The 14524-nt window shown below is 45.4% G+C and overlaps 4 protein-coding genes across 4 annotated transcripts; 2 read left to right on the top strand and 2 right to left on the bottom strand.

The window, feature by feature from the left end:
• The first annotated feature begins 875 nt into the window (after positions 1-875).
• On the top strand, positions 876-3391 carry LOC109473301. The gene is made up of 2 exons (XM_019773174.1): positions 876-2399; positions 2666-3391. Exons 1-2 carry the CDS (start codon positions 876-878, stop codon positions 3389-3391), a joined length of 2250 nt encoding a protein of 749 aa, XP_019628733.1.
• Positions 3392-4007: 616 nt separating this feature from the next.
• Positions 4008-6101, top strand: LOC109473300. The gene has a single exon (XM_019773172.1). It carries the CDS (start codon positions 4008-4010, stop codon positions 6099-6101), a length of 2094 nt encoding a protein of 697 aa, XP_019628731.1.
• A 239-nt stretch (positions 6102-6340) lies between these two features.
• On the bottom strand, positions 6341-10078 carry LOC109473299. Its single transcript, XM_019773171.1, has one exon. The coding sequence runs from the start codon at positions 10076-10078 to the stop codon at positions 6341-6343; it is 3738 nt and encodes a 1245-aa protein (XP_019628730.1).
• Positions 10079-10605: 527 nt separating this feature from the next.
• LOC109473298 lies at positions 10606-12882 on the bottom strand. Its single transcript, XM_019773170.1, has one exon. The coding sequence runs from the start codon at positions 12880-12882 to the stop codon at positions 10606-10608; it is 2277 nt and encodes a 758-aa protein (XP_019628729.1).
• Between the last annotated feature and the right edge of the window lie 1642 nt (positions 12883-14524).

The following is a 14524-nucleotide window of genomic DNA, read 5'->3' as shown; positions in this document are numbered from 1 at the left end:
CTCCTCCAATAGTATCCACTAGGCTGGTAAATAAAAACTTTCCGCAGACCAGTTTGGTTTGAGGTTTGCCAATCACGGACGTCTCATAGTCCTCAGAGAAGCAGTCATCGCGAAGAAATACTCCCCGCAGTTTGGCAGCCCTCCTCTTGCTCCTGATAAAAGCAATCTTAGCGTTGGTGGTGGGCACAATTGACCCAACAAAATCCAACGTCATTATGAAGCACACAATGCCCCAAGATATTTGAAGAATGAAGCGTGATTCGCAATCGCGGAAGAAAGTCAAGTTAAGGGGTACTGAAGCCCAAACGAATGTGGTAAGACTCAATAAACCAATCATCGTTACGACTAATAAAACACCCATCAAAGTGCGAGCCGTATGAAAATACACACTCTTGCTGTAAAGCAGCGTACGTTTTGCCGACAAGAGCAGCAAAAAAATGTAGCTGCCCAAACAAATAGCTGCTCCTATGCCCGGAACTTGCACGGTATCGAGGTGCGGTTTAGAATCGGTGAAGTTTATAACAGTGAGGCTATCTTTTGTTGATTTGTCTGCTAGCTTTCGGCATTCTTCACAGCATCTGGAGGACCCCGAGCAGTTGACTTGTTTGGTAGCTTGACAGAGGGTGATGGTTGAGGCAAAGCCTGTACTCGGCGCGGCGCGACAGCCGCTGATTAACGGACATAACATGTCGGCGGGTTCAATTGTTTTTGTATATAGCCTATTCAAATAATAGACCACATAAATGCTCAATCCTCCACATACGAGAAGGTGAGCGAGAGTTATGAGCCTAAACATTTTTGGAGATTAAACGAGAGGACTGAAAACAAGGTCTTTGCTTGCATAGCAAATTTTGAACCACCGTGACGACTCCGCCATGAATTTGTATACAGGGAATGTTGCTGGGGTACCCGCCGATACAAACGTGCCGAGAAATGCCATCATCCAACATGTTATCCTGAGCGAGCGTTATATAGCCAAACCCAACGATACTAAAGGTGCGGGTATTTATGCCGATTTGAAGACTTGTAACTTATTATGGGAATATAATCCCCGTTACCCCGAAGACTTTATCAACAGTCTGATGACTACAAGGGAAAGTGGGCTGAATATGGACGGTTGTGTGGTGGATACAGCGACTCTTATTTCTATCTTAGAACAGTTACATACCATTGTGCCTCCCTACGAGTTCGCAAACATGGGCCCAGTTGCGAAAGCCATCATGGCCGACACCCTGTCAGAAAAGGTGCGGCGAGAATACATCGACTACGCAACCTTACACGCTAAGCAAAGTGCTGTACATGCTGTGATGTCTAGGATGCGCCCTTACGGCCTACTCAATAACGAGACCATCACCCCTATGACCGGTATGAATCGGTTTAAGTCAGATGTGTTGGCCCATGGTACTGTGACTGGTACCATGAGTTTGCCTTGGATGATCCCTGTTGACCGCACCCTCAATCTGAAAGAATCGATACACGGAGTTGATGACTCAATGAATATCTATGTGGCCATAGGGCCAAACAATGAGTTACTTCTGGGCCCTGGATCAAGTCGCCACATGAGCTCTTCCACTGCAGGCGGGGATAGGTTGCACACTGGGCTACGACCGAGTACGGTAATGCAGGGGCGAAGATTGACCAAAGATGTTACCGTATACGACCAATCATACACTTTGGCCTTTGTTTTTGCTCCGGTCTCTACCACTGACTATGGTGTGGTCCAAGAAATAAAAAGCAGGTGCTGTAGGAATACAGCTTGTCATAATGTACTTCCGCGCCAGTGGCGTGACATCATTCTTTATAAGATTGGTCGAGTTTCCGTTAATCCCCACGAAATCGAAGAAATGGTCACTCTCGAGGGGTCATGCGTGAACAAAATTAACTCTTATACTTTCAGCATCGGTCCTGGAATCTTCTGCCATCTGTGGTACCTGCGGGACCAAGAGTATATGGTCCAGCCCTTAGATGCATTGATTCCAGTGATGCCCGACCCCTACGTTCTTGAAGCTTCACATGAAGATACAGGTGTTTTAGAAAGTTTACCCGAGTCACAAGTAGTGCAGCAATCAACGACATCACCGGCCCCCAGCGCGCAGCTGGAACCAGTCGGTAACCAAGACTTTGGTACCCAGGCCCATAGTGACAAAAATGATGAGACGGCAGAGAGGGAGGGGGGGGAGAACAGTGGGTCTGAAGAGGATGATCTCATGTTTGGACCCGATTTGGGAAATCAGCAGGGTGTTCCTCTTTCACAATATGGAGACTTTGTGAGGGAGTTCACCCAACCTAATTCCAAACAAAAACCATCTACAAGGCCTGTCTCTAACAAATTGGTAAAAGGCAATAGAAGTTTAAAAAGGCGAAGTGACCTGAATCCTGGGGGTTCCACTGGTAAGAGAGCGTCTGTTAAAAATATTACGGGTCACTTGCCTCCCATCGTCAGATAGTTCAAATGATACGAGGCTTTGCTTCGATTTGTACCTAATACAGCTTTATAAGTATGGGGAAGATAACCACGAAGCGTTTGTCGGAAAATCGTAGAGGTAGCGGCTACCTAAGGGGAGTGAAAGATAAGATCCGCAAGGCACAGAAGCCCATTCCAAAGAAAGCAATGCCTGCGACACCATCTACCTTGGTTTACCTCTACCCAACCATGGCGATTAAGTTTATACCTAACTACCACATGTCTTTTTCAAATAATCATCATTTGACAACACCTATCGATCCCAAAACTATCCTGGAAACGCTGGAATTCCAATTTCAGAAACCATCGACCTCGCCCGATCAATTGGCGGGCGTGCTTTTATCCCATATAGTAGCCTGGTACGGAAGGAATAGTCATGTGGACATGGGACATCTCATCATTGCGTGTAAAAAATCACCAGCCTGGCAGACACTGCTTTGTGGACTGATTGAACAGTTACCTGGCCACCACGAGGCGCACCTGTTTTTTGACAAACCCGATGAAGACGGCCAGAGGTTTGTCACCTTGCGAAGAACGCACAGCATAACACAAACAACTCGATTTGATTGGGGGATTCCGACCACTTGCCTAGTGAGACACGTGATAAATGCAGCCAAACGTACACCTTGCAATCCCATGGAATCAATATGGTACAGTACTCAGGTGCAAAATCGCTCTGAAAACCTACGGCTATGTGGAGAGGAGGCCGAGCGGAGAAGTCGCCTAAAGGACGTCCTCCGTTACGTAGACACTGACCCGGTCACGGATGGGGGGTCACGTATGGGGACAGATGATTTAGCAACAGTTATTATATGTTTTCATTTCAAGTTGCCGTGTATGACTAGTGAAGATCAGCGATTGGGCACTGAGACCATGGAGTCACCCGAATTCAAACCTCTGTTGACCAGATTCCACTCCTACCGTTGATTGCTTGGTGGATGGATACATCATTTTTTTTTTGTCTTGATTAAATCATTCTCTGGGTCTACAAAATACCCCAACACTCTATGGTCCAGTTGTAGTATAAATGAAAAAATATGAAAATAAAAAGAACCGACTGAGCTACTATGTACATTGTGGAGGTGTTTTTATTTTCTCAGTTGATCAGCATTAAATACATTAAGGGGGGGGGGAGATGCGGGCTAAAGACAAATTATTTACAATGGCGGCGATGCATTTGTTCTGCTTCGTGTCAGTTGTTTATACATATCTGTGCTCTACGGGAGAGTGCTTTAATATCCACGTAAGACGCCGGCCTGCTAATGGGATAGACTTTATTCATGCAGGACAAATCGTCGATGGCTCAAGTGTGGCATTCTATGAACACACGTGGGCCCTACCAATTCCTAACATGACGTATACGAATTTACAACTGTTTAACTGTACCACTCTGTCGCTGTGGAAAGTATGTAACAAAGTTAATGATTTGGTGGAAGCTACTAACGATTTAGCCACAGCAACAATGTTTCAGTCCCGTACCAATGTTTACCATGCTTTCCAAATGATTAAACTTGACAATAATAGCACCACGGTATCGGCAAATATGGGGCGAAGTAAGAGGAGTGTCGACCCATTCTGGTTCATTACTGAAGACGAGATACACGCGGATGACAACTTTGAGAAACATAGTAGAGATAATGAGATTATCGGTGTCGATGCGGTGGAATATGAAGCCGATTACCAGGACGAGGTAGCCCATCGAATCCGGCGAGAAGTTCCATCATCTGTAGACCAGACCTCGATTGATCCCAACTACCTTCCCGAATGGCTGAATTCCCTCCCGCCCGACTATAACCCCTTACATAAGGTAACCCAATTCTTTGCTGACCTCTTCCATCAGCCGGGAATTCGAGCCATACGCGACATTCAAAATCATTTACGGGAGGCAGGAGTTAGCATATATGAGCGAGTAGGATCTGTTGTGGCCTTTGGTCATACTATGTCCAGTGTGTTTGCCAGCTTGAATACTCGTGTCACCGACGTACAGAGGGAGAATGACGCCCAAGTTAAGCTAATAGATGCAGAAAGAACGGCCATGAACCAATTACATAAAAAAACTTTGGAGGCTGGGGCAGGTTTTAATCAGCGTATGGATTTTGTGGAGAAAGGCATGGATAAGATATTAACCAAAATAGACCCGGCCTTGGAAAAGGTGAGACTTGGTCTGATGGACGTGCGGCGAGTCGAGACAGCCTGGGTAAGCGGAATTCAGCGCTTACTTGAAGGTTATCTACCTCCCGAACTGGTCACCACGGAAATGATTGAGGAACTAGTGAACCATATCAATGATCACATTCTCACCCAATCAGCCTATTCCAATTATCGACTATTGAGTCAAACGCCAAGCTTTTATTACCAACTCAAAGACATTATTTATGGCCGAACGGAAAGATTCATACATATTACTGTTCGGGTCCCACTATATCGCATGACTGGACTAGTCCCTGTCTATAGACTCGACGTCTTCCCCGTTTCGGTACAGAGTGGTATGGTGTTTGATCCATCAAAAGATGGTGGTTACACCATTTTACATAATTACCCCGCCTACCTCGCTATAACAGATGACCTCACCTTTTATACCCATTTGTCCCTCCCCCAATACTTGTCCTGTAGGGCAATGGGTTCGTCTGGTATTAAACTTTGTTACTACGGCTTACCCATATTACAGCACAAACGACATAGAAACAGCTGTGCCTATGCCTTGTTTGCGGACGACCATCCTGAGATACGTGAAACGTGCGAGTTCCGCTACACTAAGAAACACCCTTTTCCTTCGGCCGTACAGATTTCCGATACTGGTGTTTTTCGAATGCATTCTGGGACAAATAAGCACCTCACGTGGGATTTGACGTGCAATTCAAAGAAATTGCCCCTGCAGCACATCAGGGCTTGTAATTGTGATAAGGAGATCCCGTGTGGGTGTACCTTAGAGGCTAAACATTTCTACCTTGGCCGCCGTATGACGGGATGCTCCAATGAAATCTCTGGTGGTGTCCCGCATGTTTCACAGTATAATTACCGGAATTTTGTGGCCATTCAGACATGGGACCCACAAAAAGACTTGGATTTAGCCAATTCGTTTGCCACGTTAACCAATCGTTACTATGGGAACAGTTACAAGTTTTCTCCCATCGAATATCATCCGGATAATTTTTCAAGGTATGTAGAGGAATCCCACAAATATTCCACGCGATTGGTTAAGGCCGTACAACTAGCTAAACAACAAACTAAAGTATTTGCTCACCGAGACCAAGAATTACTGGCTAAAGTGCGTGATTTTTCGAATGATGTCATCATGAAGAGCGGCAGTGTCTCTGCAGCGCTAGGAGATGTTGTCTCTGGTATCTTTGGAAACAATATAGGTCTGATCATATCGGCCATCTTTGCCCCCTTTGGTATGTCACTCATCGCATTCCTTCTGTCTATTTTCATGTTCTTACCCATATGTGTGCGGTATATCATGAGACGACACCGTGTGGCGAAGGAAAAGAAGTTGGTTGAAGATGACGAGGTCGAGCTATACTCGTTACTCAATAACACTGCAAAATACTTGTGTGATTCGTGCATCGAAGCATGCGACGGTGTTAGCAGAAAGGGTGCCTACGGTAAAATGCACACCAAATTTTGGGAGTTTTAAACTAATTGTAGCTATTTGCACTCTGTAGACATCTTGCAGAGTCAGGGAAAGTAAATAGAAATGAATGAATATTCAAATATATTCGTCTCACTTCATTATTGGACTCGTGTTCACAATTAATGACGATTAATCTTCTTACGTTAATAAACAAAGAAACTTCAGACCTCTGAGATGTTATGAATTTTATTTTTCGATTACATATAGATTAATTCATACAACGTCGCGGGGCGACTAACACATTAACACGCTAACACATAGATAGAGATAGTTACCACGGTGAGAGCTATCAGACTGCAGCCGATTAAGTTATTGGGAATCACGGAAACATTGCCGGAAGTTTGTTTTGTGGTGTCGGAAATGATTTCATTTTTTGGAGAGACGGGGGAGGGGGTCGTGTGCCACGCCCCAGTTTTGACAATCTTAGCCAGGTTGGGATCCTTAATGCGATGGATTGTTGGGCCATCCGTACCGCACCTAAAGTGAATCTGGAGACCTATTGTTTTGGCATACGTCTTGAGAAAAGTGTTGGGTGTGACGCGAACTCGCATCATCATGTAACTAGGAAGCGAGGTGACGTCACAGTTAGTAAAATCGAGGTGATTTTCACACCTGCCTGATTGAGACGTGGCAACGGGTATGAATTTGGGATTAAGAAAAATGCCTTGGATTTCGGCCCATAAAACGATAGTCTTTGGTATGTCCCCATAATAGTCACATACACGGGAACCCACGACAGGTGCGTGACGGCACGCTAGCTCGGTGTATACGCTTGGGTCATTAGCTGCACTACCGGCTGGGATGCCAACCAGAAGTTCCGGGATAGGGACCACTGGGAGAGCAGGAACGATACAATCACTCAAAACATCACTCGCGGCTATTGTCAGACTTTTTTCTGCTCCTTCATCCTCCACACTGTCATCTGTCATTGTCTTATAGCCGCACGTGATGTGTGTATACTCGTTGAGCACGTTCGAATTGACGTGAGCCACAGCTATATATTGGGTGTCCTCTGCGCGGGATCTTTCCTTACGACACCATTTATCTGAAGCGGTCGGTCGGAACCGAGTGCGAGCGCTAATGGCATCGCCGTCACCGGTATCTGGGTCTTGAATGGCAGAAATGGTATTCCCCATGTCATCACAGAAATACTGAAACGTGAAACCTATCTGATCTGTCTTTTGTCCACCTAGAGTGATGTAAGAAATATCGCATGTGGAATTCCGCTCTAAGACGACATCACATTGGTAGATGTTACCGTTCTTGCGAAGAGAAATCGTAACGTCACTTGGGACGCACATCTCTTTTATCTGGTCCAACCCTCTATCGACTTCGTATATTTTACTTTTTATCAAATTCTCTGGTCCATATGTGCACTCTGCGCTGTGGTAAGTCTTGAGGTAACTTTCTTTAATGACAAAGCTAAAGGAAATCTTCCCGTTGCTATCGGACTCGATACTAGGATCTGTCGTATTTTCATCCTCTGTGGTAAGCCCAATGTAACCATTGTTAGTGGTACCATTCTCTGCCACCGTCACCTTGTTGATTCGTTTCGTCCCTAATGAATATGTGTAACGCGATATCACACCACTATCCCTAGCGAGGAGAATTTCGGCACTGGTTTTACTAGCCTCCATACAAGCCACAGGAATCTCAGAACAGGCAATGCGTACGTAATCCCCGGCGCCGCTTTCGTGACGTCTTAAACTCATCACGGGAACCGAGAGCATCTTTTTGTTCATTTCCATCACCATGCGCGCTTCTGATTCGTTGCTTCCTCGTAATTTACGGCATGCGTATTCTAAACTGATGTCATCCATGGTTCGGGGTTCTGACATGTATCCACCAGCTTCACACCACATTTTGGCATGCTTATCGACAGCGGTTAGAGCCTTAAAAACTCCAAAGGGTACAGATGTGTGAGCAATTACCGATTGCATACGCACCTTATATTCAAATAAGGACTCGTTGTTTCTTTGCCAATAAGTCCAGGTAGGTTGGCAGGTATCGGGAACCTGTGTGCACGGACATTTGCCCCTTAAGACATGGGTGCGATTAAAAGGGATGGCGCGTACACTTGTCCCCCATTCAGCACCCGCAGCTTGGAGAGTACGAAGAATTTTCTCTTCAATACCGACCAGACTAAAGGCACTACATTGCCTCGAGGTGGCCCCGCACTGCGGGGCAACATGAGTTAAAGATCCGTGTTGGACTTCAGAGTACAAGCACTCGTCCGGCATGACGTATTGGCGGGTAGGGCGTGTGCTTAAGGCTGTGTACGCATGCTCGGGGTTCACTAAGATGAGTTCCTTGACTTGAGCATAGACACTGCGAGGGCCAAACCCACACATGTAGAACCGATACATACACTCCATGTCTGAGGGCCATTCGTTTCCGGACATATATTGGTGACCAATCTGCTCAATAGTAATGGGGGTTCTGTAGGCATCTCTCTTTACTGTATAACCCGACCAACCCTCAGTGCACGTCCCAGTGGGAGTCTCTCTCATACCAGCATACTTACAGCGAGGATTTGAAATAAAGACCACGTGACCAGCCCTCGGGCAAGTCAGCCTTACACTCGTAGCAGGACCCCTCAGAGGTCCCACTATGGTGCGCATGGACAGGTATTGATAATGGGTCACAAGGTACGCAAAACCTTTAAACCAGTCTGTGATGAGATCAGTGGTGGGGCATAGATATTTATGCATGTTAACGACATCACTGGAACCTGTCGAGTTTACAACTTTCCTTTCTTGAGATCGAGTAGTCAGTCTCAGACAGTCATCGCCGCTTTGGGGGTTGAAAGGCCGTTCGGGTAGTCTCATAACAACGCGGCTGATGTCGGCCGGCATATAATAATTAAATCGCGACTCGGCAGGTGGTTGATCAGGAAATTGCCAGTCAGATGGGATGATGCGGGGCATGTAATCAAGAAGATATTTCTGCGCATTTGGCATCTTTTCGAAATCGGTGTCAACACTACCACCCCATCCAAACAAGAGAAAGTCGTAACAAGTCTTATCATCAATTAAGAGGTTGTTGTAAGGCATTTCGTGTCCTTTCCATTGGGCCACTTCCTCGTAGCATTCCGTGCGATAGTGATACACAGCCCCATCCGATAGCTGGGGAAATGGACGTGATGTCATATTGATACACTCACTGTTAGGGGCCAGGATGTCGGTGGTGATATTAATGTTCCGGCCATAGAGGTCACCCGTCACTTTATATTCGCGCTTGTCGTTAATTCGAAGGTGAAAGCTTATTGGGTTTCTGGGAATAAAGTCGGGCACATGTTGCGCCTTGTTGACGCCCAATAAGTCGGTGGTCTTGTCGAATCCATTGGCTTGGCATAAGAATGGAACAGAGTCAATCCCGTGATTAGCGTCATGTACACTCGGATGCTGGCGAACTGAAAGAATGAGTTTGTGACCCGACAAGCCCGACTTATACGAGCTCGTGTCGATAGTTTTATAAAAAAATGTACATAGGTTTACATCAGCGCGATCACATATAACGGCTGTGCAGGACCACATACCCATCAAAGCATCACGAGGAGGAATGTTAAATCCTAGTGTCCTCTTTTGAACGCTGTGTCCAGAGTCGTGATCCCCGATAGTGTCACAGACAGCGGTCCTTTTCAACATGATATGTATGTCTCGCATTTCAGGCGAGAACATTGTCCCATTCTCCCGGGTTGTTAAGGGTGTCGTTGTAATGGATTCCGTGCACTGAGAAGGATAAGATGTTGCGGTATTGGTGGCCTTAACAGTGAGGGTGGTCCCAGTCAATGCAATTGTCATTGTAGTCGCCATTCTGGTGGATCCGGGGCTGGAGTTTTCGTACACACAACTATAACCCATCTCTGGGTTTGACGGTGTTGGCTTCCTGAGGGTGAAGTCCAGGCGATCGCTATCTCCCCGGACATATACGTTACAGAGCCCTCTCAGAATCAGGTAGACGAAAACGAGACGAAACATGGCGATCTGATAGATGACAAAAAGAATGTAGATGTACCGATAATCACTTTCCCAGCGTTCTTCATGGGTGTGCGGCTTTACGCCATCGAAAGAGCTCACAATAGTAAAATCTATATCATCGTCAACCAATCGCTTACTTTCTATCGAGCACAGGACAGAAACGAGACCTATTTTGCGTGAAAAAAAAATGGATATTCACCTTTGTTGTGGCTTGCGAGGCCAAGAACCGGGACACAAATGGCCGACTTTAGGACCAGACCGCTGGGAAGACCACCCGCCAGCCGAAATTCCCGACTTATTCTGAAGTCACAGTCCAGTGGCTCACAGTGATTAATCTCCAAGCAGATCCTACCAGTGATAAGACTGTAACCAAGGGGCGCTTCCGGACATATGGAGGAAGTTCCTCGCTGAGTTCGTCCGGTGTCCGTCCGTGCCGAGCACGTTACCTTCCCGTCTCCTGGCAGGTTTCCAAGAAACTCACCGCCGGAGGTCAAGAGTTCAAAACTTAAATGAATGCACAGCCATTTTCACTTTTGGCCACTGTGATGTGTGTTGGCCTCAAGCCTGAGAAACTTCCCGACATATGTCCCGTTTATGATGTCTGCCAGGATGGTAGTAGCCATTATAACTACCAAAGCTGGGTCATCGCGTATAAATTTTCCATTCGAAACTCTATCTTTTCCGCTACACGTCCAAGAGGTGGTCGCCTTTTGGCTACGGTGTAAACAGATGGCTGCCATGTTGCGCGCAATATAACTCGGAATGGATTCCCCTTTGCACGTCAGCCAGAAACTGAAGATTTGCCGAGCACACGTGATGTCGGACATGTTATTAGGATTCCGATTATAGCATCGAGTGAAAAAGTCCCAATGTCTTTGAACTTTATCTCTACCAAGAGAATAGCCAAGTTTGAAAATGGGAGGCTCATCCATTTCACACATCCTATTCTGAGCAATCTCTTCTTGCGTCAACATTTCAATTTGAGGCCTGTATGACTCGGTATTGACGGGTAATGGAATAAGACTGTTGTCTAGGAAGTAACTTCGTTGGGGGTATGAACGGAGCAATTGGTTCTCGCTTTCGGATGTGATGTACGGGTTGAATCGGTTTTCATGACGTTGCTTTGCACGGCGTACGATGCGCTCAGTCCTCTTTTCGGATGGTCGCCTCCCCGAGGCAATGCGAGTTTCGGTCACTGTGGAGACGATAATAACGTTATGGGGACAGAGCACCGAAGCATACTCCTCCTGGGCAAGATACATGCCACAGGCCGACCAAAAAGTGTCCACTGCTAAAGCATTGGACTCAGGTACAACGATAAATCGTTTAAAATGGCCACCATATAGCAACGTAATGGCCCGCACCGTAATCATGAAGACCTTTGCCATGATGGTCATATCGTCCAAACTGTTATCAGGATCAACCCATCTTGGTCTGTAGTCCTCGTGGGCCAACACCACATATTTATTAAACATAACTTCTCTGCCGTCGGGTCTGTTACTACTGTTCGGCAAGTAAAGGGGCTTGCTGGCTACCGTGACGAAAGCCATAGCATTGTAAGACCGCGTGACGTCAGTAGGTGAAGGGTCTATGTAACATAACACATCTTCGGAAAAAGTCATATCCTTCCGCGTGCGAGTACATAGATAGGCTTCCACGGGGATGGACTGAATCATAAAATGTCGGGTTCCCGATTCATTGGCAAGGGAAATCTTCTTAACGTCGACATTGACTAGGTCGTCTTTATTTAGGCCCTGAGGAATGCCTCCCACTTCTGATAGCATAGCTGTCTTGTTGTTAACGTGATCGCTCTCTGTATCGCTCGAGGATCCTCTCTGTGCCGTAAATGCGATCATCATTTTCTTATAATCTTTATCGGTGTTGATATGTAAGGGTTGGCTGAAAAAATTACAAAGGCAGCTTAAGACTCCGATATGTGGTGCTCTAATCATGCTCAGTAGGTGGTGACGACAAACATAACCGACCGTGTTCATCAAGATGCCTGACATGCGTACATTGTTTAAATCCACGTATGAATTGTTGTCCTGACCACATTTGTGCGATGACATCATTACCATGGTACCATCATCCGTAGCGGTCCATGGTAAGAAAGTCTCATACACATTAGCTGGCACAAAATGGGCCTCGTCAACTATCACCATATTATATGTAAGACCTCGTAGGCTATTGGGTCGTATACATAGTTTACAGTGAAGAGAGTTTACCAACTTCTTCTCACCTGCTAGATTCAAAACTCCGTCATCATTCAATTTGAAGAATTCGACCCTTATAATTTGGCCGTGAGTGTAAGGTCTGGCCTCGGCTTTGAAGTAAAAGTCACTAGGACTCTCAATACCGTTATTTCTTTCCTTGCGCATTTGGTACTGATGCAACTGATAGGCGTTAAAAGCTTCTAGGGGGCGCACAACATTGGTCGCAATGTTTTGATACATTTCTGACACCACACTTAGAGTATGTGCTGTGTATAATGCTTTGAGCCCGGCATATGGACAGGTCACGAGGATCAAAGCCAGGATGGTGCTGAAGAATGAAGATTTTCCACATCGACGTGGTACCACATAACCAGAAGAGCGAGTGTTAAAACGCTCCACAATTCTTTGAGCCTGCGTAATAGTAAGCCAATCGAGGCCGAGCCTCGATTTTAATCTCATCAAAATTTCCACTTTAAACTCGGATAATTTGCATCTTGTAATCGTTCTTATTAATATGTCCAACCACATCAATTGCTGAAAAGGCAACCTGCTAAATTTAGCCTCGTGCATCCCACCGCCGCACGTTGTCATTGTCATTTCCTGGTACCAACGATTTTCCATATAAAGATTGCTAAAGAGATAAAAATGATCTAACTGGCACATCTGCTCAGTTTTAACGTTGAATAGATCATGTTCACGTCTTTTCACATCAGGCGACATTTTGGATAGGGCATAGGACAACGCGGCCCGCTCATTAATGACCTGTATCTCGCTATTACGTAAGGGATAAACCCATCCGGTCAACCCGGGGTCATGAGTTAAGTTAGATGATCGCCCCAAAATCGTATTGGTTCCATTATTGGCAACATGAAACCCTGCTCCCGGCTTGAAAACATACGAAGAGTGCATTAAATTACGCACATAAGAAAATCGCACTGACCGTTCCATCACTGCACGAAAAACGATATTTAAGCATCCTTAATGGTGTTCGTAAATAAGGCTTAAATATTTCATAATAATTAAGCATTATTTAAGTCACACTTAAGCCATCGTAAATGCCACAATCGGCAGGCAATCTTTACACTCTCTTAAAGAACAACGTAAAGTCTACTTAAACATAAACGTATCCTTACTTGATCTTTAAGGTCGCTTAATGTTGCAGTAAAGATAAAGCACTGATTTGCAGCAGTGTACTCCACATGTGTTCTTGACTACGTTTAAAACATAAAGACTTAGATAAGTATGACTTTGGCAGTTACTTTAAATTGTTTTAAATAAGATGCATTTAAGTGTGCGTAACGTTAGCTTAAAAATGAATATTTAAGCTTATATTAAGCTACGTAAATGGCCGACGTGCCGACGGCATGACCACCCGTGACTGCACGGTAAATGGATTTAGACGGCCCAACGTGCACGGGCCAGCCTGGGCGTGGCTACGGCGACACCTCTTGTAACTGTATCGCGGGAAAGGTATCGACAAAGCCCCACGCGCCTGCTTGGGCATGCCGACGGTATGACCTCCCGAGACGACACGGTAAATGGATCTAGACGGCCCCGCGCGCTTGCCCAGGTGCCGTCTGCAAATACCTGACCTGTACTGTACTAAAACAATAATCTCATCCGCTCCATACATCTCCCAAACAAGATTTTGAAATAGCGAATTCCTCAGTATTATATCGTTCGATTGCAGGTTATTGCAGACTTTTAGGGCGGATTCTCTGTTACTTAGAAGTTCGCAAGGATTTCTTGCCTAGCCTCGGACAAAAATGCCGGACGGGTCACACGTTCACCTACAGCACGTTACTTCATTTCAGAAATTCGTCCCTTTTTTCCTCGCACTGTAAGCTTGGCAACATTTTATTAGCCGAAGACATCACTACAATTTATGAAAGTATGGTATATTCCTTAGTAACAATATATTTGAAATCCCTCAAAACTTTTATGGTCTCATTACAATTTTGTGGTGTATCTATTTAGAGTAAACAAAAGAGACGCACGGAACCAAAGTTGGACAAACGAAACCTTCCCCAAAACAGCATAGATGTAGACTGTATACAATACTATATATTATAGATTTTTTGATTACGGCGATCAGGCGGTATTTTAGTGTAATGAATACATGTACATTGAAAGACCGATTGAAGTAACTAGCCCTTTTTTAACCTCCTTGTATATATATCGCCTAATTTTGCTCGATTTTTTTTAATTACGGCGATCAGGCGGTGTTTTAATG

The sequence above is a fragment of the Branchiostoma belcheri genome, unplaced genomic scaffold (genome assembly GCF_001625305.1).
Source record: "Branchiostoma belcheri isolate BF01 breed outbred unplaced genomic scaffold, Haploidv18h27 scaffold3, whole genome shotgun sequence".
NCBI classification, from domain to species: domain Eukaryota; kingdom Metazoa; phylum Chordata; class Leptocardii; order Amphioxiformes; family Branchiostomatidae; genus Branchiostoma; species Branchiostoma belcheri.
Note: the sequence above shows the minus strand (reverse complement) of the source record. Positions and strands in the feature narration are given on the sequence as shown.

Excerpts from the sequence above, each read along its gene's own strand:
- LOC109473301 (XM_019773174.1), top strand. The coding sequence starts at position 876 with ATGAATTTGTATACAGGGAATGTTGCTGGGGTACCCGCCGATACAAAC. Across the intron at positions 2,400-2,665 it reads GGGGTTCCACTGGTAAGAGA|TTTATACCTAACTACCACAT; the intron begins GCGTCTGTTAAA and ends ATGGCGATTAAG.
- LOC109473300 (XM_019773172.1), top strand. The coding sequence starts at position 4,008 with ATGGGGCGAAGTAAGAGGAGTGTCGACCCATTCTGGTTCATTACTGAA.
- LOC109473299 (XM_019773171.1), bottom strand. The coding sequence starts at position 10,078 with ATGTTTCGTCTCGTTTTCGTCTACCTGATTCTGAGAGGGCTCTGTAAC.
- LOC109473298 (XM_019773170.1), bottom strand. The coding sequence starts at position 12,882 with ATGACAACGTGCGGCGGTGGGATGCACGAGGCTAAATTTAGCAGGTTG.